The sequence below is a fragment of the Scatophagus argus genome, chromosome 5, assembly GCF_020382885.2.
Source record: "Scatophagus argus isolate fScaArg1 chromosome 5, fScaArg1.pri, whole genome shotgun sequence".
Classification (NCBI taxonomy): domain Eukaryota; kingdom Metazoa; phylum Chordata; class Actinopteri; family Scatophagidae; genus Scatophagus; species Scatophagus argus.
Window position 1 is genome coordinate 13,744,395 of NC_058497.1, and position 27,762 is coordinate 13,772,156.

At 41.3% G+C, this 27,762-nt stretch overlaps 3 protein-coding genes and 1 long non-coding RNA gene across 5 annotated transcripts; 2 read left to right on the forward strand and 2 right to left on the reverse strand.

Moving 5' to 3' along the window:
• Positions 1–1,512: 1,512 nt before the first annotated feature.
• Positions 1,513–7,099, reverse strand: LOC124059062. The gene is made up of 3 exons (XR_006843360.1): positions 6,914–7,099; positions 4,404–5,480; positions 1,513–2,573 (listed from the first exon to the last, which is right to left on the reverse strand). It is a non-coding gene; the product is annotated as an uncharacterized LOC124059062 (long non-coding RNA).
• A 2,697-nt stretch (positions 7,100–9,796) lies between these two features.
• On the forward strand, positions 9,797–15,540 carry slc46a1 (solute carrier family 46 member 1). The gene is made up of 6 exons (XM_046388921.1): positions 9,797–10,756; positions 12,145–12,536; positions 12,629–13,110; positions 13,574–13,657; positions 13,913–14,069; positions 14,741–15,540. The coding sequence occupies exons 1-6, from the start codon at positions 10,439–10,441 to the stop codon at positions 14,784–14,786; spliced, it is 1,479 nt and encodes a 492-aa protein (XP_046244877.1). The 5' UTR covers positions 9,797–10,438; the 3' UTR covers positions 14,787–15,540.
• Positions 15,541–17,588: 2,048 nt separating this feature from the next.
• Positions 17,589–22,257, reverse strand: sarm1 (sterile alpha and TIR motif containing 1). The gene is made up of 8 exons (XM_046388920.1): positions 20,988–22,257; positions 19,822–20,440; positions 19,508–19,720; positions 19,328–19,419; positions 18,923–19,249; positions 18,656–18,845; positions 18,247–18,368; positions 17,589–17,911 (listed from the first exon to the last, which is right to left on the reverse strand). Exons 1-8 carry the CDS (start codon positions 21,449–21,451, stop codon positions 17,797–17,799), a joined length of 2,142 nt encoding a protein of 713 aa, XP_046244876.1. The 5' UTR covers positions 21,452–22,257; the 3' UTR covers positions 17,589–17,796.
• A 1,195-nt stretch (positions 22,258–23,452) lies between these two features.
• vtna (vitronectin a) lies at positions 23,453–27,762 on the forward strand. 2 transcript variants are annotated; one of them, XM_046388926.1, is made up of 8 exons: positions 23,453–23,610; positions 24,514–24,633; positions 24,720–25,130; positions 25,216–25,355; positions 25,442–25,598; positions 25,698–25,850; positions 25,931–26,422; positions 27,357–27,762. In XM_046388926.1, the coding sequence occupies exons 1-8, from the start codon at positions 23,553–23,555 to the stop codon at positions 27,473–27,475; spliced, it is 1,650 nt and encodes a 549-aa protein (XP_046244882.1). In that variant the 5' UTR covers positions 23,453–23,552; the 3' UTR covers positions 27,476–27,762. The 2 variants fall into 2 exon arrangements, with proteins under 2 accessions (XP_046244882.1, XP_046244883.1); XM_046388927.1 differs by having other exon boundaries at positions 24,514–24,624.

Consider the following 27,762-nt stretch of genomic DNA (forward strand, 5'->3'; position numbering starts at 1 on the left):
TGTTACAGTGCAAGGCCTCTGCAGGGTGAAGCTACCGCTGAAGGCTCTTTCTGCCAAAGATGGAGTTCACTAGGAGGGTGTAACTTGGGCACTTCAGTGAAAGTCTCATTGTCTTTTGGGAAAAGTTTGCCCTGGTGCTCATGTGTTCTCAGTTGCAAGATCAGGTTTTGCACAGAAAATGTTCTTAACACTTTTATAATATAAAGGCAATGAAACTGTGTCTCTTTATATTGCTCTAATGATTACTAGTCAATATTGGTAAATATTAGTGTGGAGTTTTTTATGAACTCAACCAAAGGCTCCAATGAAAAAACAATTCTAGACGTTAGTTAGTCAATCCGAGCCACTGTCCGCCCACAAGGGTTAGGCCCTCTGGTCAAATAAAGGGAAATAAATCATGACAGTGTGACAGGTAATTGCCATTGGAAGATATATCCATGATGACAGCGTGCGCGTATCTGTGCGCGCACTTTGTATTCTGTTATATTCAAATCAGCATCTTGTCATTCAAGTGGAATTTCGACATGCTGAGTCAACATCTATGATTCATCTTTTCAGATGGTTTCAGTAGAGGAGACTTCAACTGATCAGCTTGGTTTAACAATAATCTACTATAAAAAGTTGCATGAGGCATTCACTGCTCGCACTCAAGCATTTTGATTCTCTCTTGAAAGTGTCTTACATACATATGACATTCACATGCTACAATTGTGCTGGGACCATTACAATATCAGTGCAAAAGGTGATGTCATTTTTACAGACTACTACTGACAGATAGTTGAAGCCAAACTGTACTAGTAACAGATTACACCAGCGTAAGTGTCTGAACCAAACTGATTCTTGTCACACAGATTACATACAAGACTGCATTTGGTGGACATTCCTTCCAAAGAGTGATATTTTTCATCCCCAGGCTGTTTAATATGAATAATTTTAAGAATCTGAAGATTTTATTTATGTCAGTGAAGTTTGACTATATGGACTGAAGTCATACATACATTACAGTCTTATGTTACAGTATATTATATTATATTTGAGACACCTCTGGTATGTCCAACAGAACAACATAAAGTCTGAGCGTCAAGGCTTCTCTAAAACAGCCAACAAAATCTGAACTTTATAACCTTCTTTACTGTAAAATTTATTGTGGGACTGTTGCATTCGTGTTAACTAGTTACACCTAAACCAAGCACTGTCAGCTAAGCTTATAAAAACGAGCAAGACAGGAAGCAGAGGCAAAAAGAGGGGGATCAAATGCAACAAAGATCTCCATCCAGATTCACACCACTGACAATGAAATTATGTACCTTAACCCTGAGGCTACACCTCAGTAAAACTTGTATTTGGAAACAAACCATCTTTTCTCTGAAAGTTGCCACTTTGACAAAAGTAGTGACAGTAGAAGCAGATAAATAGAAGAGCAGTTTTTTACATGACAGAAGTGTGCTGTGCAGAAGCATGTATATGTTTGTATATGTTTCTCCCAGCACTTACTTCGACTCATTGTCTGGAAGTATGAAGCATCACGCTTGACACTGTAGTGTCCATTTTAATTGGTTCAATTAGTTTCCTGACAATGCATGAGAATATGAGTGTAAGGTAAATGCAATGTCAATTCTATATTTTATGTCATCAGAAAGAGTGGTTTATGAGTGTCTTTTGAAGACAGCCCCTCTGGCAGCAAGATTTATCACTGACTTCACTTTTTGGCTCAGGCTGAGGTTATATAAATTGAGGAATGGCTTTGCCTCTCCCAGAGACATTTCATAATAAAACATATAGCTGTTTCCTCAAATGACTGTTCTCAGTTTATTACTTTCACATTTACAGCTTCATCATCCATTCAGTTCACTTATCAAAAACAGGTTCAAAAAGCACCAGAGGTGTTACAGGGAGTATCAAACATTTATTTATAACATTGATCTCACTGAGAACAGTTTTTGTACATGGTCAGAAACCTGAGACTTACAAGTACTTATCGTCCAACTGGATTTTTTAGCGGGAAATGTACTGTAGCTTTAAACATCCTACTTGCCTTTTCTCTATTTAAAAGTCTTAACAAACACACAGTGCCAGATCTGGCTTACATTATGACTGGAAAAGATCAAAAATAATCAAAATGAGACAAGTTAGAAAGAAGACATCAGGGCATAAAGATGTCTTACCTGTGATAACTGACATCCATCACACCTCCATTCACTTCACCATGACTGTGAGAACCAATTTAACATGAGAATGATTTCCTTTGAATGATGCTGCCTTTCAGCCTTTACCAGAAGAGTGGTCACTAGATTAAACAAAAACATTTTGGATTTTGTACCTGCTTACTCTTTTGACCTGTGTGCTCTGTAGTTTCACCAATTTAAAATCCATTTTGCTCAGGACCTTCACATACAGTAGATATATAGACCCCTGCCAAGGAGTTCAATGAAATCTTTTCAGTTTCCTATAATTGATTTCCCTTATCATTTTGCTTTCCTTCCACTTTGACCCTTTAAAGGGATTTGCCTTCTGTCCTCTTCCTCCTCCTCTTGGCTCTCTTTAAATCAAATGGTGACCCACTGGTCTTAATCCTATGGATGACAATGAGATTTGAGCCCATCATTAAAATTATCTCAGTCAAAAACCTGCAGCATCCCTATTCAATATATTAATTTTCTTACAAGTTGAATATTCTCTGGTTGACAGACAGCACAAATTAGTAGCGACACAGAACTTTGAAAACTGCATGTGTGTTTTGTGTGTAAATTATAGTCTGAATTGTGTGTATAATTTGTTCCAATTGATAAAATACAGGTGGTTTTTGTTCTTTATGATATAGGAATCTCTCTAGTCTACATAGAGTACATGGAGCCTGGAAAGGGCCAAGGTTACAGATGTTTAGATCATGTTTACTTCATATACACAAAAAAAAAAAAAAAAAATGACATCCATCAATCCATCCATTTTCTATACCGCTTATCCGTCAGGGTCGCAGGGAAAATCTTTGACATAAATGGTATTATTGACTCTAAAAGCATTAAGGGTTGATCTGCTTGGTTGACTGGAGGTGATTTACCTCAGTGTACTGAACTCAGTTTACTCCAGTTAGCATTTCTTCAGTGGGTTTTGTGTCAGCACTCAGAGAAACCTTCTTTGAGTCTCAGTGCACATCAGGCTGGACTGGCCAGAGCATTCAGGGGACCTTTTGAATAAAAATACTAATTCAGCTGCCAGTCCAGTCCTACAAGAATGGAATCCTGAGAAATAAGCAGCTATTGTTTATCTTGACCTTCTCCACCATGTTTCTCCAGTTTTCTAAGTTCATAGTCAAGGGCTTCTGGTGACATAAGCACAATTGGGAAAAGTATTTACCTGGACTATAGCCACGCCCCACATGTGAATATGGCAATGTTGATGGTTATGACTCCAAGTAAGTTCAGAACAAATCTAGCTTTGACCTGGCACCAACAGAAAAAGAATAGAATATAAAGAAAATTCCATTTGGATCCTTAACCTTGGCAATACAATGTTTAGTCAACACCATATCAGAGTAGGTCTTATACGAATCTAATAATATTAATATCAATTTGTTGTAATACTGAGCATGTATAAATTGCTTTTGCTGCTCAGCCTGCCAGAGTTCAGTAATATTCTCTTATTGTTATTCAGGATATTGCATGTGTCCAAATAGATAATAATGATGAGATATAAAGATTAATATAAGCTGCTTATCTAAAAACTGGATATGAGCCTTTATCCAAAACACTGTGTGCATGTCAACATGCTCACTTAAAGGGAATCTATCTTTTCTTCAAAGGTCTTACCATGTCCATGACTTTAAGGCTGCATTAAGGAGAAAGCAGTGGTGTTGGTTGGCTACAAGCAGCATGAAAGTCAGAGGAACAAAATGTACAGAAGATGTATCATGATGGATTAAAGAAAAAAAAGATTAAAAAGGATATTCATTTAGACACATGTTAAACAGGCATGTTTCAATCTGTCAGGGCTTTACGCAACTGGTTGACATCAAGGATTATCATACGCGGTCATTAGCATTAGGTCATTAAGTTTTATTTTTCCATAAATATCATATCATCAGAATGATAGACCTTAAAATAGAGGTTTAATAGATGAGATATGACATTCCTCTTGCAAATTATTATAGCTAAAAGTATTTTAATCTACCGTGGAAATTTTTTTTGCGCAATAGACTTGGTCGTCAATATATTTTTAGGCCCAGTCCTGCTTGTTCCGTGGGACAAACGTGTGAATTTAGTTTTATTTATTTTAATGTGACAGTATTTACAATAATATTTTTATTAATAGTTATTCACTTTCTTCCCAGGTCAGTTGAGAAGATCGGTGGAACTCTCAAATCTGTGAGTTAAGTTGGTATCTAAAGCGAAGAGTTACTAGCTTACCTTTGCATTAATACTGAAGAAATGCAAAACCTCCTCCCAGAAGCAAAAGGATGTTCTCAGGCATCTTTTTATGGATGATGTCCCAACTAAGCAGAGGTGAAGGGACTTCAGGGGTCAGGGGCCCCTTGTAGAACAAGGTGGTGTGGAACAATGATGATAACTGCAGAAAACACTAGCTCTACAGATAAGATCCTGCAAATGCACTCCACAAAGATAAAATGAAATGTGATAAACTGGGAAACCACAAAAAAAAAAAAATCATCATCAAAATGTTGTAACTGGATTCATACTTTTAAACACATTTTCTTCCTTTCTAGGGTGAGAAATGGACTTTGGCACCTCAAGGTCTGGCTCATACCTTTTAAACAAAGATTGTGTTGATCACTGTGTTGTTCTTCTGTGTACAAAACACACAGTTTTTCCACTCTTTGAGGAGGCGCAAAGAGCTGGTTGCTTATAGACAGGAGCAGGACACGCTTAACTTAAGTTACTAACAGTGAAAAAAAAATTCATTGATACAAAAGTAATTTGTCTAAGTAGAGCACAGCATTAAGTGTTGTACAGGCTTGACCTTGGTGCTATCAGGCTACAACACAGGAAGGAGTTGGGATAACATTTATTAGAAAGAAGTGACTCAGCAAGATGAGCCGTCAAAGGCTTTAAAGGTTATAGACCGTATCTTCATCTGTTACAGTACACAGATAGGACAGATGTGATAATAAAACTGCACTCCTATCTTCATATGCCCGACCTGCCACAACATGCCACAAATATAAAATGTGGTTCAACAGTGAATGAACATTTCCCATTGTGCTGTTGAGCACAGACTGAGTCAAAAAGAGGTCAACTCCTGCCTTCTCGCTCCAACATATATCATCATATTCATGTTAATATGTGCTGATTTATCAGTTCTTTATACAGTTTTTTTATAATAAGACATGTATCACAGTGTGCCTGTTGCACACACAAAATTATCAGAAACATATCATCTTACCTGCCTTCCTTGTGTTTCTCACGGCATCTCAGCAAATTGGACGGGATGCAGAAGAAGAGGGCTGACATTAGTTTGTGAAGTGCCTGATGAGAAAACACATTTAAAATATGTACATTGCTGTTGATTTATTAACCTCCTTAGTAAACCAAGGACTGGCCAGAGGACTGCAGGACTGTGGTCATCGATTCAAACATCTGACACTGGACCATTCAATGATAAAAGAGCTACAGAATAGAAGAGATTCAGTGATTGATACACCATTAATAGTTGACGCTTCCTCATATTTTTCCTTCTAGGCTGGGCCATGTGAAAAGCCATATAACAAGCAGTTTGTCTTTGTTGAAGAGCACAGTGGCCCAGCCAGGTATGAACCCAGGTTCCTTGGTAAACCACAGAAGTGGCACCATCTTTCTTTGTGCCACATCCAAAGGACTTTTTCAGGTTGGAATAACACAATATGAAAATGAATTACTCTGTTTTCAGAGTGCAGATGTTTTGGTAGTTTGTTAAATATCATGAGTGACTCCAAACTTATTTCAAGCACAAAAACATAAATCGTGACCACAATCAAGACAGGGCGAGTATGAGAAGTATGTTGGGGAATGAGAAGCCAAACCAGCTTGCAAAGTTAATAGTGCAGCCATTATCTGGGGAGAGCCTATTAATGATTAAAAAAGAAAATCAGCCATTAGAAATTGACTTATTTACTGTTCACTCACATGGAAATGTATCTATAATTTGGCTTTAATTGTGTTGTTTCATACAAAAGAGATGTTATTTTGGTTGTTTTGGCCATCAATTATCATTGTATCATTATGATACTGTAATTTTATTGCTGAATCCACTTGGTGTGGTTTAAAAATGAAAATGAGTTCGCTTAAGTGAGTTCACATTGACTTTCAAATACTAACATGGTGAATTTATTATTGCTTAATCTGGAGTTTCATTCTTCTCCGAGGTGTGACTTCTACTGGTTTTGCCACATGGCTACAATTCAATCTGTGAATAAAATTTGGTTAAAACCATTACGAATGTCGTCCAAAGATACTGTACACCCCTCTGTAGCTGAAATAGACTGTTACTGGTAAGAAGTCAATTTGAATCAACAACCTAAGAGTGAAAAGGTTGATATAACTGGGTTCCCGAGTTTGTTTTCCTTAGATTCCTTCGAGGTCTTTATTCAGAAAACTTGCCAGTTTGTGTGTGTGTCTTTATTTGCATATTCACATGTCCAACTCATAAATCTACCCTTTCAGGATGACATTGGGTGTGGTTCCTGTGAGGGTTGCTGTCCCACTAATGCTGGCAGTCACTCACGGTCATGCCTTTCACTAGCTTAGCAAATTTTTTCTTCTTTTTTTTCTCTTCAGACCTCAGAAAAAATGCAATAAGCATACATTTGACTGAGACACTTCCCTGTTCTTCTACTTTTACTTCTGTTGAATAATTTAAACCTGTTATTATTCTTTTCTGAAGCAGGCTGACACTTCAAAGATAAGGAAAGAAAAAAACTTACTTGAAGTAGCATCATTCCTTCCTCCTTTTCCTTCGTGTCTTTGTTGTCATTATCATTATGGCTCAAACCCTTTGACATTGCCTTCTTTGGCAACTCCCATCTCAAATTGGTTGTCCTGACCATCATGTCCATCCTTCTGTCCAGCACTGCGCCCTCTGTGTCACAGAACTGCTGCAGCACAGTGTTGGAGATATCATCAGCCTGGAGAGGATGCAGGACAAATGTTTAGATGGATGGTTCAACATTAAAGAAAGCATGCATCCACATATTTTATACTGTAGCTGCAATAAGCATATGTATGTGTATGTCAGGCTGAAAGAGAGAGATTGCCCCCACAGAGATTCAAATAGATTCATGTAGGAGCGTGATACTGGTTCCAAGATCCTTAGAAAGAGGTAAAAGACCTCTACCAACTGACATGTTCATATGTTCAGTCCACATTTGGAATACCCTTGCTTGATTCAATGATGCCCATCATGGAGAAGATAATGAGCATGTTCAGAGCCACAGGGATACACTCTCCACACCAATACAGTGCCATGATGAGTGTGTTCAGAGCCACAGGGATACACTCTCCACACCAATACAGTGCCATGATGAGTGTGTTCAGAGCCACAGGGATACACTCTCCACACCAATACAGTGCCATGATGAGTGTGTTCAGAGCCACAGGGATACACTCTCCACACCAATACAGTGCCATGATGAGTGTGTTCAGAGCCACAGGGATACACTCTCCACACCAATACAGTGCCATGATGAGTGTGTTCAGAGCCACAGGGATACACTCTCCACACCAATACAGTGCCATGATGAGTGTGTTCAGAGCCACAGGGATACACTCTCCACACCAATACAGTGCCATGATGAGGACTGCTGCAAAGCCACATTTTGCCTCCTATGATGACAGACAAGGACAGCATTGCTTCACATGCTTAATGATAAATATAATACACATACCAATGATCTGATGCACACGTGTGTCTGAGCAATGGCTAGTTGGGGAAAAGAAGTAGTAAAGTTGTAATTTTGCTCGCAGATACAGTTTATCATTATGCTGTACAAAAAAATGAACAGCTGAACAAGAACAATCAAGAACCATTAACTGCTCATCTCCATTAAAATTGACTAAAAATCCATTATGATAGGGTTTGGTTAGATCTGAAAGATAACATAAACTTTGATCTCTGGTTTAATGGTACGGATAGAATCATCCCACTTTTCAATTTATCATCATCAAAGATTACATGGTACAAAAGGTCACGTTGTGGCTGAAGACAACGTAAAGCAGGAAAAAGTGAATGTATTTCCAGACTGATGTCTTTAATCCTTTTTGATAAACAGAGGTTACATCTCTCATTTTGTTGCAGCGTTTTCAGATTTGGCTGCAGTACTATTGCAACAAATATACATTGTGGATTGAAGAAAGTAATCTGAAACAAGCAGAGGAGAAACAGATTCCCATCTGATAATTATTCAGTAGCTGAAATTGTATTAATACAACATCCCCAGTGAATTGAACTGCCAAGTCAGTAAATAATGTGACTCCTACCGAGCCTCTACTCTTCTCTCTCTATCTCGCTCCTGACTTTTCAGTGGTAGAATGACATTTTTAATCACTTTCATTACCGCATTCGTGGACAGCAGAATGAGCCCTTATTTGCCCCATTAACTTTTAAACATATCACTATGAAAACAAATCATCACATGCCCTGTTCCAATAACACCTCTCTCCAATATCATACTCTAGCACTAAGACAATCTCTCCTACCACTTCTGCTATGCATCATATATTGTATTTTTTACAACACCTTTATTACCTTTCTGGAGCTACAGCTCTAGACTGTGTTACCTTAGCACTGCTTACGCCTCATAATCAAATTCTTGTAATAGTAGCAGCAGTGCAATATATCTCCTTAATTTTAGTGTTGCAGCAGGAGTTCAAGGTTGAGCATAATATGTCAGTCTTCTTTAACAGACGGACACCTGGCAGGTGGATGGACGCTGTTTAAGCACCCAACTGAGCACTGCTGTGGTGTAGTTTGGACCCTGGTTGGGGATTTGGAGAATCTACAGTACTGCGAGATTTAACATTTGGCGATGGAACTTGGTCTGTACATCTCTGTTGAGACAATGCATTCCTTACCGGAGTCGGGATGATCAGCGGCAGATGCAGAAGTAAAAAATAGATATATATATATATATGGTGAGAGGGGGAGGGAGAGAGAGATTATTAAAATAGCTGTCACAGGGCTAAAACATTCACGCTGTTCCACATCACTTGATACAGCAGTGGGAAGAATAAGGCTTATCACTGGATGCCAAAGGGAGCAAGACACACTGCACAAATTCATGGAATTTCATGACATGTCTCAAGACGTTCAACCTTAAAATAAACCAAATGAATCTATCAGATGGCACAGTTAAAAGATCATGCAAATAAGTAATGTGGGTGTAACTCACAAAAAACAAAGTTGAAATTCCTTGCAAAACCTTCCCAGAGAGGCTGCAATGCAGACAAACCAGATCATCCTTCTATTGTGTGTGCAACATGAAACGGTGAAAAGGTTTCGCAGGAGACAGTTTTGATTGATGTTTCATTGCTTAAGGCAGTTCTGAGTTTGTAATTAATTATAGAGAAAATCCCTGATAGTTACTACACAAGAACAAATGCTTTCAGAGTTAGGTAATCCTCTTTAAAACCCCAAAAAGACAACCAACACAAGAAAAAAAGCATTTTAGATGGCTTCCCAATACAGTATGACAAGATGCTTTTAAAAGATAATATCACTTATTAAATATTGGAGCTGACGTTTGAGTCTGAGAATTTGATAGACTTAATTGTGAATAAGACCAGTGACACACCATCCAAACGTGTTTGCCTGCACGAACATTTATTACTGGATCATCACCACTTGAAACTCAACGTGTGCCATTTCATGCTTTGGAATAAAGGACTTGCTCTGCTTTTAGAGGGAGTTTTGAGTTTGTACTTCCTGCCAAAATAAGCGACTTCCAAAACATCATTTAAACCCTCGTGCTAAGAAATACAATTGTCCTTGATTTGCTGTAAAATGTTACTCTTAATGCTCAATTTGTGATCTCTCAGCAAGTTGGGCTAGCTAATTAAATCTATGCTGCTCTTCAGCCTGCAGCATGATCGCAGCCAGTACCAGATCCATAGCTTCAAGTGGATGTTCCCTCGTTTCAGCTTAAAATGTGGTTCATCTATTCGTCCACACGGGGTCGCTGCGCTCCCGCTTTAATGTCATATGCACCAGTATCGTTTCCTTCAACTGTTTAGCTGAGCTGGCGGATAACTTAACCTCCAGCCTTGTTTTAGTTGGCCCAGCAGACACAAACAACGCAAACTAACTAGCATTAGCACAATGAGCTAGTTAGCTCCACAATTACAGCGTTACAGAAGAGAATATTGGAGCACAGGAGTGTTCACATACGCTGCATACAAAGTTAAAGCTAGCAACAGCGACACAGTTTATTCACAGTGGCTTAAGTCTGCTCGACATGGAGGAGCGGGACACTGCGGCGATTCTCCCCGGCGACGTGCTCACTTCAGATGACGAAGAGCCGATCACCGACTCCGGCCACAAGCATGAGCCTGACGTACCCACCACCCGCTTCGGACAGCCACAGTTTAACGTTACGTGCCCGCTGCCGGTTTCTGTGGAGCCAGTGATGTTTCTCTCCATGTTTTCTCTGGCCCTGCAAGCGCCACTGTCCACACAGTATCTGTGGGACCGCATCAGTGAAGACCTCGGCTATAACGGCTCCAAGACGTCGGAGTGCAGCAACAGCTCGGCGCGCCCCGACCCTCTTCAGAAGGTAACGCGAGTCAACGTCTTTTTAACGTAAACAATATCACAGTCATGTTTCAGTACGATTCCCAGTGCTACCTGTTTGCGGATAATGGCTTAGTCTGGGTTTTAAGTGCCTTGCTCAAAGCCAGCTCTGTGTCATAGTAGCTTTCAGTCGAAATCTGAATTATTTGAATTGCTGAACAGCCATTTTTAAAGGCTGTTGCTGAGCGAGTTAGCTAACAGCCGCAGTAGCTGTCAGGTGTGCTAATTAGCGAGATACGCACGGCAGGTGTGCATCATCATCATCAACGATCAGGGGGAACAAAACCTTTGCTTACAAACCAAACATAAACCAAAACCAACCCAAATAAATATGGGTCCGTCAGCTGAATTTTGTATCCCCCTAAATAGGTGTTACACAGTCATCCTAAAAAAATCTAAGAAGAAAAGTCAGTGTTAGTAAAGATATACAATACATCCTTATGTTACCCTGACAAGTACTTGAAATTAGTCAAAATATGCGACAAAGAAATAAAGAGTATAAACACATATTACACCTTGATGTAGTTCATATTTTCTGAGTCTTATTTGCAAAAATAGCTTTCTCTCGCTGAGACAAGGCCAATGCATGAAAAACATCATATCGTATTAATGTTACTGAAAATATGCATTTAAAAAGACCTTATAAGCCACTAAACACATGCAACACAAAGCATGACTTATACATAGGAAAACTGACACATGATGAATATAAAATACTCGTATAATCAAAGTAAGTCCACAAATGAACATGAACAAGTACATTTAGAAGAATTTGCGCAGTCAGTGGGAAAGACCCTAAAATCATCACATCACATCACTTAAGCCAGAGGAAAACAGCAAGCACCAAACAAACAACAGGGATATGAACATGCCGATAGATCAGCAGTTTTCAGCTCTGTTCTCAAGGATCCAGAGCCCTGAAAATGTGTTACGCACATCTAATCCCGTACAAAGTTACACCTAGAATGCAAGGGTCAGAGCATTGGCGACGGAAGTGTGTCAAATAAATAGCGTTGTTGAAATTTAACCTTGTGTTGCATGGAGCGATATTTCAGTTTTTTGGAGGTGTACCCACCCATACTTGAAATGAGCGTTTTACAGACATTAGAACTAGCAGTGTCATCATCTCTTTGTTGAGTGAAGCCACGTTTTGCTCAAGTTTCCAGCAGCCTAGACGCATGTGTTAGACATCACTGTTTTGTAGTGTGCAGTTGTCAGAAAAACAGGAAAATCTTATCAATTAGACAACAGAAATTGGTAAGATTGGTGGTGTGTGATTCAGATGAATTAGACAGTTTGGAACTGGTTCTTGACTCCCATCATTGCTGATAAGTGTGGTTGACCAGGTCATATTTGTTACCTTTTTTACAGGAGGTGGAGACCTTGACAGCCCACTGGAACCTATACATCAGTCTTGGGGGCTTTTTTGTAGGCCTGTTTGTGGTGCCTCTGCTGGGTTCATGGAGTGACCTCGCAGGTCGCAGACCTGTGCTTATCATCCCCAACCTGGGCATGGCCCTGCAAGCAGTGGTTTACCTAGTGGTGATGTACCTGAAGTTGCCTGTGGTCTACTTTCTAGTGGGCAGGCTGCTTAGTGGCTTTTCAGGTGATTTCAATGCCATCCTCGCTGGTTGCTTTTCGTATGTGGCTGATACCAGCGACAGAAGCTCCCGCACATTTAGGGTGGCCGTTTTGGAGGCTTGTCTGGGCATTTCAGGGATGCTAGCCAGCGTTATTGGAGGGCAGTGGCGGAGGGCACAAGGGTACGAAATGTGTGTGTTGTTGAATAAATATTTGTTATCTGTGTTATCTGATTCATTAATTGTTAACATTATATATTTATGCCTTTCTTTAGGTACATCAACCCATTCTGGCTGGTCCTGGCCACTAACTTGGCTTCGGCTCTGTACGCTTTCCTGTTTGTCCGTGAATCTGTCCTGCCAGACCCAAGTGCCAAGCTTCTCACCTTTCGCCATCATAAAGCTGTCTGGCACCTCTTCTCAACAGGAGGCATTACTAGTAGTGACGAGGGTGGACGATTTCACAGATGCAAGCTGTGGCTTTACATGTTGTGTTTCTTTCTCGTGGTGACTGTACACTTTGGCAGCAGGGAGTTATATGTGTTATATGAGCTGAGCTCACCACTGTGCTGGGGGCCAGCCCTCATTGGCTATGGATCAGCGGCTCTGCATCTGGCCTACCTTACCAGTCTGCTGGGGCTGAAGATCATGCAGTGCTGTTTGGTGGACTCCTGGGTGGCTCTTGTGGGTCTGGCCTCCAATATTGCATCGATGGTGGTGTTCTCTGTCACTGACACCACTGAGCTCATGTTCACAGGTGAGAGACGCTTGAACGAGTTAATGAACTACTAATGAACTATTTTTCTCTGTCTGCAAGGTTTGCTGTTCATAAACAAAAGTAAAGTCAGGACAATGAGATGTGAGATGACTGAAAGTCTGATTATTTCACTATTAAGGACAGAAATCAGTATTTATTTAAGCATTATTAAACAAATTATGCCTTTCTTACAATTAAATAACCATGTAATGACATTAAATTTAATATCATTTGAGATGGTGAAAAGTTTTGAAGGCGTGTGCTTTCTTTTTTTTTTTCACCATAGGTGAAAATAATGTCACTTTATCAGGCAAATGCTGTCACACAGTCACAGCTCACCAGGTGACAGACTGAACAGGTTGTCAGTGCTGGCAGCCTTGAATACCAAAAAAAACCCTCTGTACTTTCCCTTCTTATGACACACTGTTTAATCTGGTGTCACTGTTAATTTGTCTGTCACCAGGTTATGGTCTGGGTTTCCTCTTCATGGCCTCAACACCTGTGCTCAGGTCGAAACTGTCAAAGTTGGTGGAGCCATCAGAACAAGGTGAGTCACCTAAAGTATGTAGATACTACAAAAACAGATGGTGTTTAACACAACAAACTGTAATGTGATTTCAAGATGTGAGGATTTTATTGCAAAATAGCTTTTTGGGGGGTTTTTTGTCCTTATGTACTTGTGCTAAATGGTCAGGAACGTGAAGGCTAGCTCAGTGTGTCAGTGTGTAGTGTCTGAATTTGAATTGTCAGTATTATAATGCTACAGTGCAGTTTAATTTGAAGAACATGTCCTTTCTCCCAGGTGCCCTGTTTGCTTCTGTTGCCTGTGTGGAGAGTTTATGTTTTCTGGTGGGCAGTGGCCTCTTCAATGCCCTCTACCCAGCCACACTGCACTTTATGAAGGGCTTCCCCTTCCTGTTTGCTGCCATCATCCTCCTCATCCCCAGTGGAATAATTGGGTGAGTTTACATTAGCCTCGTTGGAGTAAATTACCTCATCAACAAACATACTACCACTAAGCAGCAACCTACAAGGCCACAAAATAAAGTGTTTCACTTCCACGTTGGCCTGCAGTTCCTCAAATGGCCACTTGAGGCTGTCTCCAAAAGTCAATCAGACCCCATACACTGTGCCCACATGTTAAAATGCCCAACTTTATAGCAGAATTAAACATGGTTACAGCATGATACAAAATTGTATTATATTATATTGAGTCTTATAGTTATGCATAATTAAGGATGTGGCCACTTTGAGTGATAGCTAGCCTCTAGCTTTCTGCTAGCTGTCACCTGAATGTAACCTCCCGAGTCACTGAACGTGACCTCTCAGCTATATTTGTGGTGTTGGTGCATTTTACAGTCTTTCATTCAAATATCAGACAGATAACATGGCATGCTGTGCAGTTAATTGTACCAACATACAGTCCAAGAAGTCTGTGCTCCATCTCTTTGCAGATTTTTTCTCTTAACAGCTGTGTGTTAGGCAGTCTTCACACCAAGCTTCACAATGGTGGTAGAAAGCTTTGGGTGTTGTGGATGGAGTTATGTATATATATATATATATGTATGATAAATTATTAACTGTTAATAATTTATCAGTTATTTACAGTTGTTCATGTTTGTCTTATTAGGACCCTGCAGTGTTTAGACCAGAGGAGAAACCCCACAGCATCCTGACGTGAACAGAGGCAGTGAGTTCAAGTTCATCCTGGTGTCAGTCTATAGTGTGCAGCTCTGACACAGAGGCCTCCGTCAAGTCCTTCTGTGATGCTGGGAGAGACTTTTTGATGTCAGTAACAGTGACGAGTCAGCTGACCATTGCTAGCATCAAGACCAAAGGATGAAGAACCAAGCTCCTGACTGACATTGCGGTCAGGAGTCCTCTAATAATGACCAAGAGTCAGTCCATGCTTTAAATGTTTGATTTGATACATTTTTAATATGGCATGCCAAGTGAGTGCCAAAGAATGCACCTTACATTTCCCTTTTGAATGTATTAATTTCAGTAGCTCTAATAGCCCAATGGAATGTGTTTTCAGTGAATCATTTATTGACACCAGCATATCAATCAGTAAGTGAGTCACCATTTACACACTTTCTTACAGAAAGTGCAGAAATACACTCCTGATACAGTAATAATGTTCTTCAAACCAACATCTTGCTAAAGACACAAGTAAAGGAATAACATGTCAAAAGGGATAAGTGGAGAATTATGGATAGTATGTAAAAGATTTTCTGTTAGCCTGCTGTTTTAATGTTGTGTATCAGTTTTAATTTTGTTTGTGCCTTTAAGTGTTTCATTCACAGCTACCCAAAGTGGAGCGTTGGTGCCAAACTCAAGGCACTTGTACTTTACTTGAGTATATACATATGATCAAAAACTAGTAAGCCATTGTTTAAAGTAAAAATTTTAGTGAATTACATATTTCTACACTGTGGTACTGCTACTTCCTCCACCATACTCCATTTGCACATATTAGAGTCGGCCATGTTGAGGCCTATCCCAGATCTGTTGGTGGAAGTGAAATCCTCAAATGTGAAGTGAAATCAGAACCTGAGATTCCTGGTGTGCCGCAATGCAGACAGAGCATCTGTGCGAAACCCAAATATCAGTGATCCAGCAGGGAGAGTGAAGCTGAAGAGCAGCCGTGGATTGAGTTACAGTGTGACCCTCTCTTCCTCCTCTTTCCATAAAGCAGATAGCACGGCCCCCCTCCCATCAATGCAACAACACTGGATAGTCCCAGAGCACAAGACCACCGCCATCATGCACACAGGGGTCACACTGTACTCGCACAGTGAGGGAACAAGAGCTGCCAAATCAGCTTTAAAATGCGCAAAGGGAAGATAAGAGGTTAAGTATCAATGAAGCTACATTTGATCTGTACAGACATTATTTTTGACAGTTTGGTCAGATCATGTGGTCAACGCTGTTTTTCAGACGTGCCTACAAAACTGTGTATTCTTCATCATAGTCACTCATGCAATATTTGCAAATTATTATAATTTTTGGAGAAGAATGGATCGTTTTGAGTAACTTGTGCTAAAGATGATGTCACTGTTTACATGTCAAACAGTAATAAAACGTCCAAATAAAGGATTTCACTGTTTTACAACACATTTTTATTTTTTATCATGTTTCAAAGAAAGGGACAAAATTTTGTTTGTTTCACACCAAGAACATTAATAAAGTTGATGATGAAAAATTAAATCATGTTGTACTTAATAAAAAGTTCATGTCAGTTACACACACATATAGAATGAATAACATTAAGGCAAATTAGATAAAAGCCCTGCAGAACAGTTGTTGCATTCAGGATATAATAATAGAGTTTTGCAGAACAATATGTGACCAACACATCTCGATGGCTGCTTTGGTTAATTTATGAGTCTTATTTTATCATGGCATCATCAAAGCCAAGTTTTTTTTTTATTCATTTTTGATATACACATGTACAGAAGAGTTTTCAAAGTCTCAGTGTATCATATTGCTGTATTTCTTGTTCTCTTTACTTGTCTGATTCTTTTGAATACACTGAGGGAACAAGAATCAAATTTCAGCTGCAAAGCCGTCAATGAATAACTTATCAGATTTAGTAGAGTGATGAATAAAACCTCAAGTCAGAAATGATAGTTCAGTATGTTAGACTACAATGTAACGGCCTCCTACAAGACACTCTGCAAGTTTAACTGTCAAGTCCGAGAGCTGTGCGTTACAGCTGAACGATAATGCGTTATGAGTCGCGGTTTTAGTGGCGATTTTCACTGGGGGAAAAAAGAAAAAGTAAAAATGATGTGATTTTTGCTGGGTTTTTGCTGTACCAAACAGACTCCCATGTATTCTTGCATCTGGAGAACATGAGTTGTAGGCCTGTGCTTGTGTTGCACGACACTGCTTTATTTATAATGGCATGTTGTGACACATTTTATCCCAAAAAAATTACAGCTCATGCGATTTGCAATCGATTTTAATTTCAGTAATATTTTGATTAACTGTTCTTTCCTAATGTCCATGAATTCAGAGCTAGATTTTTAACCACTTTTACAGGAGGAATTGTTTAATGCTACACGTTAAATCTGTATGTGCTTAAATCAGAGTTGCAGTTAAACAGTATGCAGCTCATTTATTTCTGTACAATATATCTTGCCTTCAGCTTAGACGATGATCACAAACCAATATATCTGCTTGAAATGGGTTCTTTACTATCACAACCCAAACACAGAAACGAAACACAAATGTCGGTAAAATCAAAGACCTGCTTTGGCCAGAAGAATGTACAGTATGTGTGTAAACCAAAAGATGACTGCATATGACGTTTATGAAGACTGAAGAGTTTAGTGGAGGCTTCAGAATCACAACTGATGATTTTGCTGGATGTCAGTGTCCTGGCTGGATCTATCACAGTTATTTTCCTGAGAGACAGAAGGCGTATACTGTACCTGATGATACCTATACAGCAATGTGAGGGTACTGTCATCAAAGGCTTACAGTTTATTATATACAATGTTATATTTGCAATACATTAGATAGATTAATTGTTTCTGTGAGCATGAAATCTTAACACAAATTCACATGATTTTGGGCAGATCCGGAGGGGGGGAAGCCTGTCAGTTTGCTGTAGACTATGTAGAGTTTGGCATTACTGGAAGCTATTATAGCTGAGATCCGTTGGTGTCATTTCTCATCTCATTCTTTCTTTTTCTGCCCTTTGGAGGCGCCTGGACTGTCCATTTGGTCTTGAGGTCCTTTCAGAAAGCGTAAGATCTTCTCAATCGTGGCCTCCTGATATTCATGAGACCATCTGTGACAAGACAACAGGAGATGACATGGATTATAAACAAATCAGTTGTCTTTAATGGATGTTTTACGGACCTCTTAAATGCCTGTCGCAAACAATAAAAAGTTAACGCTCGTATTCATAAATCATTCAGAAAAAGATACATAAAGAAGCTTTAAAAGATTAATAATGTCAGCATGAAAAGGGACTGTGTAGTTAATCACAGAACCACAACTTAAACTCTGAATTTAGCTGTTGTGCCTGTTGAGAAAGAGATTTCCCCTCCTAATTTAAGACACAGGGTAACATCCTTTACCATTCACACAGTTGTGCTAACCAGTAAACACAGAGTGACTCACTTGATGCCGTTGAAGTTGAGAATTGTTCTCATGTCCTCCGGCAGAGACATGGGGTCGGGCCACATAAAATTGTCGGTGACAGGAACTATGTTCTTCTTGCCAGCCAGGGCTGTGACTATCTCCTACGGGATGAATGATTCTATGAAATATTTCTATCAAATTCATATTTGAGTTTAATTAATTGAATCATAATATATTTTGCTGAATTTGATAAAATCAATGCAGACTGTATACAGTTTAACCCTTAACAAATCTGATCTGATGTACTCCAGTTTATACTTCTCAGCTGATCTATCAACGTGCCTGTGGAGTTTCTTGAAAAAGGATTAAGATGCAGTGTAGTGAAAGTATTAGGCAAAAAGTTGATACAACTAGTCCCTCACAATGCAGCGAATGGAAAACGTCTGACCTTATGCACCCAGTCCTTCATGTCTGTGTCACCCATGCACTTGTCGAGCGCATTTGCGGACAGGACCAGGATGAAGTTGCGTGCCCTCTGTACACTCTGAATCAGTTTGTCCTGAAATTTACCAGCCTCCAGCTTCTCCACATCTATGAAGACGCTGTATCCTCGAACCTGCAGGTGCACCTTCAGAAGGCTTGGAGAAAATGAGAAAGTCAGTGAAAGTACAGTTTTAGCACAGGTAAGAATGAATAAAGATGTTTCAGTTCTGACCTGGCCAGCTGGGAGCCGGTAGTCCGACGATAGCTGATGAACACGTCAGGACCGGCAGGCTGGGCGTCCGTGTGGCATGGTTTTAAGGGTCTGCGGCTAAAAGACAGTATCTTGGCTCTGTGGACTCCGTTGTGTATCAGGCAGTCCTGCTCCAGCTGCTGATCGGTCACATTCTGGACAACGTTGCGATCCACTCCCGACTGGACCAAGCCGTATGTGTACTGACGGAAACGAGGGTCCACCTCAGCTAACCAGTCGGCCATATTGTTCGGGTCACATGTTGAGTAGTTGGCATAAGTCTTCAATACGCGCAGGTCTCTCAAAAACCTGGAGAATGAGACAGAACAGGCGTGTTACATTGCTCAACCTCAGACGCGTGTGCTGAAAAGGTTTTCAACCACTTGCCTCTTGCGAGTGAGGCCTGCAGTCATGCCCAGATCATTGCTCAGATCCTGGTCTGTGATGTTTAGCAAGAGGTCCCCATCCACCTGGAGCTCCTACACAATAAGAGAGATTTAGAAATGTCAAACATACTGTATAATCGGTAGATTCTGATTCCCATATTCTCCTCTTGGTGAAACTTACCTGAAAACGTTCACAAAAGGCATTAAAGCCAATCTGCTGCAGCCAGGTCTGCACTTCACAGGTTTTCCAGTTGGGTACACTTGACAGGATACGTTTTGGCACTTCCTCCCCCATCATATTCAGAGCTCGCTTGGCAAGGGAAGAGGCTGTGCCATTACTGGAGTACATGACAATTCTTTTCAGGCTCTGTACCGCTCCGATCTCTTGAAATATCTTGAAAAGAGGACAAATTCAAATCATAGTCACAACAAAGCTACACCAGAAAGTACTGCCTAACATTTTGGGCGATACAGAAAGGTTACGGGGGATTATACCTTGGTATTTCGCTGACGAGACTTGATGCTGGTCTCCACACAAAGGTAAAAGGCTGCAATGCACTTCCCCTCCACTCTTGTGCCATCCATTAAGGGCAAAAGATGTTGCAGATCAGATGCCGTCTTACCCTGCATGCAATCTGCACTGTCCAATAAGCTGCGGGCAAAGTCATCTGGGTCCAAAGAGGCAATGAACGGCTCAACCAGCTCCAAGGTTCCAGATTTCACCACCTCCTTCTCAATTTCTCGGTTTGTGGCTAACACAGTCACAGCCAGACAGGCGTGGAAGCGAATGAGTTCATCCTCTTTGGAAAAAGCCAGTGGGAAAAGCCACTCAGCCGCCTGCTTCTCAATCATCCATCGCTGACAGCGGTGGCCTCCGTACATGGCACAGTTTGCCAGTGCCACGGCACAGTGGCGCAGCACAGTGGGGTCTGTGCCCCGGCACCAGTAGAGGAGGGCGTCCAGGGCACCGTTATCGATGAGGTGGATGGACGTCTCCTCCGTGTGTTTGAACATGTGCTCCAGAATGCCCGAGACACTGCGAGCCAGCTGTGCGTCTTCCTGCCGTCGAGTGAGGTTGAGGATGACCCCCAGACCCATTCGTGCTAAATAATCTCTGTCAGCAGAAGTTTGTGCAAACAAAACAACAAGAGATCAACAGATCCTCCTGAACAAATGAAGAATAAACAGGCATATACTGTATGCGTTAAGTAAAACCAAAGTTATCAATCCACTAGGGCTTGAATAGTCTTATGTTCACGCAAAAACTCAAATGTAAGCCAATAAAAACAGCCTTGCAGTTACCTAATTGTAACACATGCAAAGTTTTGGTTGATGTGTCTGAGAGGTGCTGAGTCCTTATTATCAACATGCTGTTTCTGTTACTTTGTCCTAGTTAGCTCATATGGCAGAATCACCTTCTGTTGCGCTGTATCGCATGACACTGTACTCTAATTTGCTTGTGTAGCTTTGTTTATCCCTGTACATAAAACAGACCACAATGTGATGACCTTATGCACAGACAACATATATAAAGAACCACCTGAGGATTATAAACACCTTTCTGACACAATCCCCACAGAAGTGGAATAGTAAATCTGTTAAACTCCATTAGAATATGAAAGTGCTCAGGTTATTTTGTCCACCCCTGTTCACACACTTACCTGTTGTCTGAGATCAGTATCTGCTCCAGCAGCTTTGCAGACTCATAGGTGATTTCCACGGCAGGTGTCTGTTGAAGCTGTAGCAGCAGCTCCAGGCCTCCTTCCAGTCTGATCCTGTTGCAGATCTCTTCGGCCACCTGACGGCCTACAGCGGGCAAAACCCAGGCCTCCTCCACCAGCTGAAAGATCTCCGCGATGGCCCTGCGGATCTCGTCTGAATCGTTGGTTTCTTTACCAGTCTTCAGCCTCCTGATGGCGCAGCGCAGGGCGGGCAGTGACGTGTCCAAAACCGCCTGGACGTCGGCACTGATGCCCGGGGAGACTGGTCTGGGGTCGTTGCAGGAGCCGCTCCTGCCTCTCTGCAGCCGGCTGACATAATCCGGAACTGTGAGTCTGTCTGAGCTGAACATGATGGAGAAATGTCGGTAGAGCCTCCACAGGAAGAGCGTCAGAGACAAGAGCATCTACCGGCAGAAACGCAGCGGTATCTCTGGATTGCTCAGATGTGTTTGTTTACAAAGGCCTCTGATGCCTCTCGGTGATTAAACTCTGCCACACAGAAGCCAGGCCTCAGCTGTAAATCATTAGTGACAGCTTTCACTAAATTGCATCACCTCTCTGTCTCACGATGTCCTCCCCGGCAGCATGTCCGTATAAACACTCATAAGCAGATTCTGAGCAGGTCGCGGTTTGCCTGCGCATAGTCCTGCCTCAGCAGCTGCCGCTTTGTCTCCTTTATCCCAGCGACCAGCAGATGACTTAATGCCCTCACAGGATCTGTTTGTAGGAAGAGCTCTTCAAGAGGGAAAAAAATAATAATCTCAGCTCACAGGACGTCAGAGTGAAAGAACAAACTCTATTTGTTTTACTCAAAGGAAAATAGATTCATGTTATTTGTTTCCTCGGAGACAAAGGAGATCTGTTCTTCTTCTTCCTGTTCGGTTATTCTGATGCACCCGAGCGGCTCGAGTCTTATAAAGAAATAATAAAAAAAGAAGTAAGAACTATGACCTCCCCTCTCCCCACTGCTAGTCCACCGGGCCTATAGCATCCTTCGCTCAGCATCCGCAGGGCTGCCCATATCTTCAGGGGTCTGCACCGCCCACCGGCTCCTGATGCTGCCGGGGATGATCGGGAAAAGAAGCGCCCCCCCTCTCCTCGCTACATCACAGCCGGTCAGAGCTCATCGTGCCCATAAACATTAGAGGCCCCCTGCTGGAGGAACAGGAGAAACGCATCACACCGTCACTGTTTCTTAAAATATGTTGTAATCATGTGAGCTGTAAAAAAAAAAAGAAATCATATAGCATTGTTCTAAAAGAGGAACCGGAAGACACTGTGAAGAATTTATTTATCTTGTTAGTTGCAATACCTCATTTCAAAATAATTCAATTCAAAATAACTTATCTCGAAGAAATTACAAGAATTTTGAGGCAAAAGAGAAAAATGGAGACAAAAAGAAACTGGAAAGAAAAATGAGTACTGTTCTGAAACAAGATGGGCTAAATGGCCGTGATGGAGTACATGAAGTGAACTCATGGTGGGTATTTCAAATTCTGATTCCAGCTTGCAATAAAATGTGACTGTTGTACACCAGCAGGCAAAACATTGTGGTTAAGGATTCAGGGTTTCCCCAGCAAAATGTTTCTTCATTGTAGTCTGGAGAGGACTTTTAACTCCATTTAGATGTTCATGTTATAAACCACCAGAAAATACAATTAAACATTCAACTCTATAAAACAGAAAACATGAAAAAAATCTTATTTCTGGTATGTGGTGAAATTTTCTACTATCTTCTACTTCTCAGCAAATAAGCTAATGAATACACTATCTCATCAAAAATCTCATGATGTAAAACAAAAATACTTAAAAGCATGTAAGGATAATCTGTGAAATGCCAGCTCTGTGACAGTGACATTACTTTTCATCTCTTATTTCAAATCTGGAGGAATGGAGAGAGCAGGTTTCAAGGAAGATTTAATGAAGAGAAACCAAAACAACTACGAATTGTATCATGAAAAATGACATTTATTTGGTCAGTGGTGCGTACATAAACTGTGTTGTGGATGACACCAATTTTTCACAGTCAACAGCAGGGAGAAGTCTGCAGTATCGTGCTTTTCTACAGTTGTAAACTCATATCTATTAGTTTGTGTAACAGTTTTATGAAGCCTTACAGCAGGCCAGCATTTTGCTCTCCTGTCTACACTGTGGCCTCACACTGTCACCAGGTTACATTTAGGTCTAATCATTGCCATGAAAGCAAGTATTGAAATAAGACCGGATGGTGTTGGTGATGTACTACTGAAACCTCAGGGAGAAAATCACTGCCGTGTCACCAGATGACTCATAGATTACAGTAAAAATAGAGCTGTGGCATGCTCAGAGGTCAGCAGATTTTCTCTCTGCGAGTCTCTGTTTATTTGCTCAAACAGAAAGAGGTTTGCAAATAATAAGGTTAAAGTAAACAAGGAAGTGGGGTGACTGACACATGTTTCCAATCATTGGAAGCACACTGTCCTTCATTGCTTTACTCACTCTGTCTTCTCGCACAACAGAGGCAACATGAGGCTGTGGGTCGTCCTGCTGCTCGCTCTGCTCGCTCACGCTTTCGCTGCTGACGGTAAGTACAGCATTAAATATCAGCTTTAAAGTTCAGGAAAAGTAAGGAAATAGAGGAGCGCTGCTGCCTCTTCAGTGTGGTGTTATCATGTTGCACCCGACGCTCGTCGATGGGCAGACTCTGTGTGTCAGTGTCCTTATGTACTGTCTGTATATTTAAATCAGCAGATACAACTACGTATTGGATAAAACAACTAACACTTAATGATATATCCGTTAATTTAATTTTTCATCTATTTAACCATTAGTCCAACGAGCCCCATCTACACAAGTATCCAGATTTAAGTTAAGACTGCTGCTAAAAACTATTCATTATCATTTCATCTGATGAAAAGTTTTATATTTATTAATAGTTAATTATTTCAGTCCATAAAATGCTAAAAGAGGAGCTGGGACACAAAGGATGCGCTGAAAATGCTTGATTTGGACCAGCGGTCCAAAATTCTAATGTATTCATATTTAACACTATATGTAAGTGTGAAGAGCAGCAGGTTATCAAATATATGGAGCTGAAATTAACATTTGGCCTATTTTTTTAGCTTGATAAAGAACCTTAACAATTGAGCCTGTACCAAAGCAGTTATTGTTGAGGGTTGAACTGTTTGTTTCAGCTATAATGACAGTGATGAGTACAAATGAAATAACATAAACAAGTATTGAATGTACACAGCCATCTCCAATGTGAGAAACAAATGCTAACAAAGAAGAAAATATCCCATGATGCCTTTGGCGTGCTGTCAAAGCCTCATGAGAACTGTAATCAAATTAAATCCAATTTAACTTAATTATCCTCAGGAGGAAATTCATTTGGCCTGAGGTGCAGAACAGCAGAAGCAAAAATACATCAAATAAAACATTAGAGAGGATTTTCATTTTTTTTTTATCTCTGTCATCTTATCTTCAGAGTCTTGTATGGGTCGCTGTGAGAATGGCTTCGACTCTCAGAGGAGGTGCCAGTGTGACTCCATGTGCAAGTACTACAGGAGCTGCTGCTCTGATTTTGAGACCACCTGTGGTATGCTGAGTAAGAAAACCTCCCTGCTCACTTCTTTAAAACAGGGCGATGCTGTGAGTCAGCGTGTTGCACTAATATCACTTTTTCTCCCTCAGCTCGCGGAGACACGTTTGTGTTTGCAGACGACGATGACGACGAGCTGTTTGAAGACAACACTCCGCCCCCCATTGCCACCGCCAGCCATCAGCTGAAGCCCACACAGCAGACCATCTCAGACTTCGGCCACAGACGACAGCAACATCCAGAAACCACACTGGAAATGAGCAAGAACCCACAGCTGATGGATAGCCTATTTCTGAATGTGCCTGTTAAACAGAAAGTCCCACCCACAGAGGACGCCCCCAGTGTGACTAAACTCCCTGAGACTGATGCCACAGCAGAGACCACCACTGTGACTGTCACAAACGCCACCACTGAAGCCCCTGACCCAGATGCCATGGTCTGCAGTGGGAGGCCTTTTGACTCCTTCATGCAACTGAAAAATGGCTCTATATATGCCTTCAGAGGTAAGTGACTGGCAGTGTAATCTTTCTGTTGTGGAGGAACATGCTTATGAACTTATATGGTGGGGGTTTTTTTGGTTTTTTTTAGGGGACTATTTTTTTGAATTGGACCAGAAGTCAGTTCTTCCTGGTTACCCAAAGCTCATAAAAGACGTGTGGGGCATCAGCGGACCTATTGATGCTGCCTTCACACGTGTCAACTGTCAAGGGAAGACTTATTTGTTCAAGGTGAGTACACAGGAAGTGATGTTGTATAATTTGACCAGTCAGAGGCGTGTCAGTTCAATGTTTGAATGAATCAAAACTTTCATTAGGGAAACAAGTACTGGAGGTTTGATAACGGAGTGCTGGATGAAGACTACCCTCGAGATATCAGTGTGGGCTTTGACAAAATTCCTGATCATTTGGATGCTGCGTTCGCTCTGCCTGCTCCTGGTCACAATGGAAAAGAAAAGGTCTATTTTTTCAAAGGTGCGGTCTGATTTTCCTGCAGAATATCTGGCATATCAAGCATAAAGTTATTTAAATGTCAAAGATTTTCATTTGGGAGCATCTTGTTGGTTTCTCCAGGCGAACAGTATTACACGTATGAGTTTTTGCACCAGCCGTCCCACGAGGAGTGCATCTCCATGTCTGAGAGTTCCCCATACACGCTGTTCAGGCGCTACACTGATGTATACTTCAACAACTACGAACACTTTCTCAGCCAGCTCTTCTCCGATTGTGAGTAGTGATGTGACAGATCATTAGTGCTTGTTTGGGTGTTGTCACTTATTACAGTGTGACGTTTTTCTAATCTTTAGTGCCTCAGCATCATGACAAACACCACTTCATTGAAAAAGACTGGAAGGGCCTGAAGGCTCCGGTGGATGCTGTCATGACAGGCAGGATGTATGTCCCTCCCTCGAGGTCCACACGACGCCGCAACGACCAGCAATGGGGTCATCAGCAAGGCCAGCAGGGGAACCAGCAGTATGGACAGCAGTGGGGTCGCAGGAGGCAAAGCCGCTCGCCCTTCTGGGGGTCCATGGCTGAGCAGGGTATGAACATGGGCCAGGGCTTTGCGGAAAGGGGGATGGAAATGGGTCTGAGGTTGGCAGAGAGGAGAATGGAAATGGAGGAAAGGCTTGGACGAGACTGGGACAGAAGGTGGGATCAAGACTGGGACCAGGACAGACGACGAGATGGTTACCGCCAGAACAACAGAGGCAACTATGACTCCAGAGGTGACAGGTCGTACTGGGAGTCCAGCCGCAGGGATCTGCCCATACAGACCGTCTACTTCTTCAAAGGAGGTAACGCAGCAGGGACAGATTCATTAGAAGTCCTGTTTAAGCTAGCAAGAGCCATATGAAATATTTAGAGTGGTTAGCACTGTCGCCTCACAGCAAGAGGGTTCCAGGTTCAAATCCCGGTCTGGGCCCTCCTGTGTGGAGTTTACATGTTCTCCCTGTGCCTGCGTGGGTTTTCCTCCCACAATCCAAAAAAACATTAGATTAATTGGCTACTCTACATTGCCCCTTGGTCTGAGTGTATACATGTGCGGCTGTCTGCCTTTGTGTGTCAGCCCTGCAAATGACTGGCGACCAGTCCAGGGTGAACAACACCTCTCACAGTAATCAGTTGGGATAGGCACCAGGCCCCCTCTGACCCTGATGGATAAGCGGGTATAGAAAATGAATGGATGGATGGATGGGTGAAATATATGACAACAAATTCATTCAGTCAACAAAGACTGCAGGATGCTTCTAACAGTTATGTGTATTACTCATTTATTGCCCAGTCCGAAAATAATGAAAAATGTCCATCACCGTTTTCTCAGAGCCCAAGGTGACATCTTCAAATTGTGTGTCTTTTGTCCGATCAAACAATCCAGAGACAAGAGAAAATAGCAGCAAATCAGAATGTTTTAAAATCTGTACTCTATGAATGTCGGGAATTTTTGTTTGATAAATGACTAATATCAAATCAGATCAAACATAACTTTATTAATCAAAGCAGGGAAGACATGCTGTGTCCAGTACTGGTAAGATACTTTCAGATGTTGAGGGCAGCTGGGAGACGGGACAGCAAGCCTGTATTTTTATATAACTTTCCCCAACTCTGTCCAGCCTTATTGTAACTAGTTTCTCATGCTGAGTTTTAGTCCACGTCAAAGAAACAGACGGAGAAACTCTTCCTCCACCTCATCTATCTCAAAATGATTGTCTTGTCCTTTGTGTTTTCTAGATAAATACTACAGAGTGGACCTCAGGACCAAGAGAGTTGACCCTGCCGTGCCTCCATATCCCAGATCCATCGCCAAGTACTGGCTGGGCTGTTCAGACACCACCGGGGCGGAGAAGTAGTGTCAAACGTTTTTAGGTATTTCAATGTGGTTTTAACAGATTGGTCATTTTAACTGAAACTTAGTATTCACTTTATTAACTGGCTGTAAAAAAAAAAAGTCATACATGTTCAGTCTAACACACACGAAGCTGCTCATCAACTTCAGCAAATAATTGGAGACCAGTCAAAGTCCACATACTGCTGGTCATGGCCAAAGTCCGACTGGTTGAGTTTCAGAATTTTTCTTGTTTATCTTTTGTCAACATCAGCTGACCTGCTTTATTAAACCCAGCTGAAATACTTTCAG

Bases quoted from the DNA above. Each gene is read 5' to 3' on its own strand.
- slc46a1 (XM_046388921.1), top strand. From the start codon at position 10,439: ATGGAGGAGCGGGACACTGCGGCGATTCTCCCCGGCGACGTGCTCACT. The intron at 10,757-12,144 runs GTAACGCGAGTC...CCTTTTTTACAG, and splicing joins GCCCCGACCCTCTTCAGAAG to GAGGTGGAGACCTTGACAGC. The intron at 13,658-13,912 runs GTGAGTCACCTA...CCTTTCTCCCAG, and splicing joins GGTGGAGCCATCAGAACAAG to GTGCCCTGTTTGCTTCTGTT.
- sarm1 (XM_046388920.1), bottom strand. From the start codon at position 21,451: ATGCTCTTGTCTCTGACGCTCTTCCTGTGGAGGCTCTACCGACATTTC. The intron at 19,420-19,507 runs GTAAGTTTCACC...CTTATTGTGTAG, and splicing joins CCTTTTGTGAACGTTTTCAG to GAGCTCCAGGTGGATGGGGA. The intron at 18,846-18,922 runs GTCAGAACTGAA...ATTTTCTCCAAG, and splicing joins ACCGGCTCCCAGCTGGCCAG to CCTTCTGAAGGTGCACCTGC.
- vtna (XM_046388926.1), top strand. From the start codon at position 23,553: ATGAGGCTGTGGGTCGTCCTGCTGCTCGCTCTGCTCGCTCACGCTTTC. The intron at 24,634-24,719 runs GTAAGAAAACCT...TTTCTCCCTCAG, and splicing joins GACCACCTGTGGTATGCTGA to CTCGCGGAGACACGTTTGTG. The intron at 25,851-25,930 runs GTGAGTAGTGAT...TCTAATCTTTAG, and splicing joins CAGCCAGCTCTTCTCCGATT to TGCCTCAGCATCATGACAAA.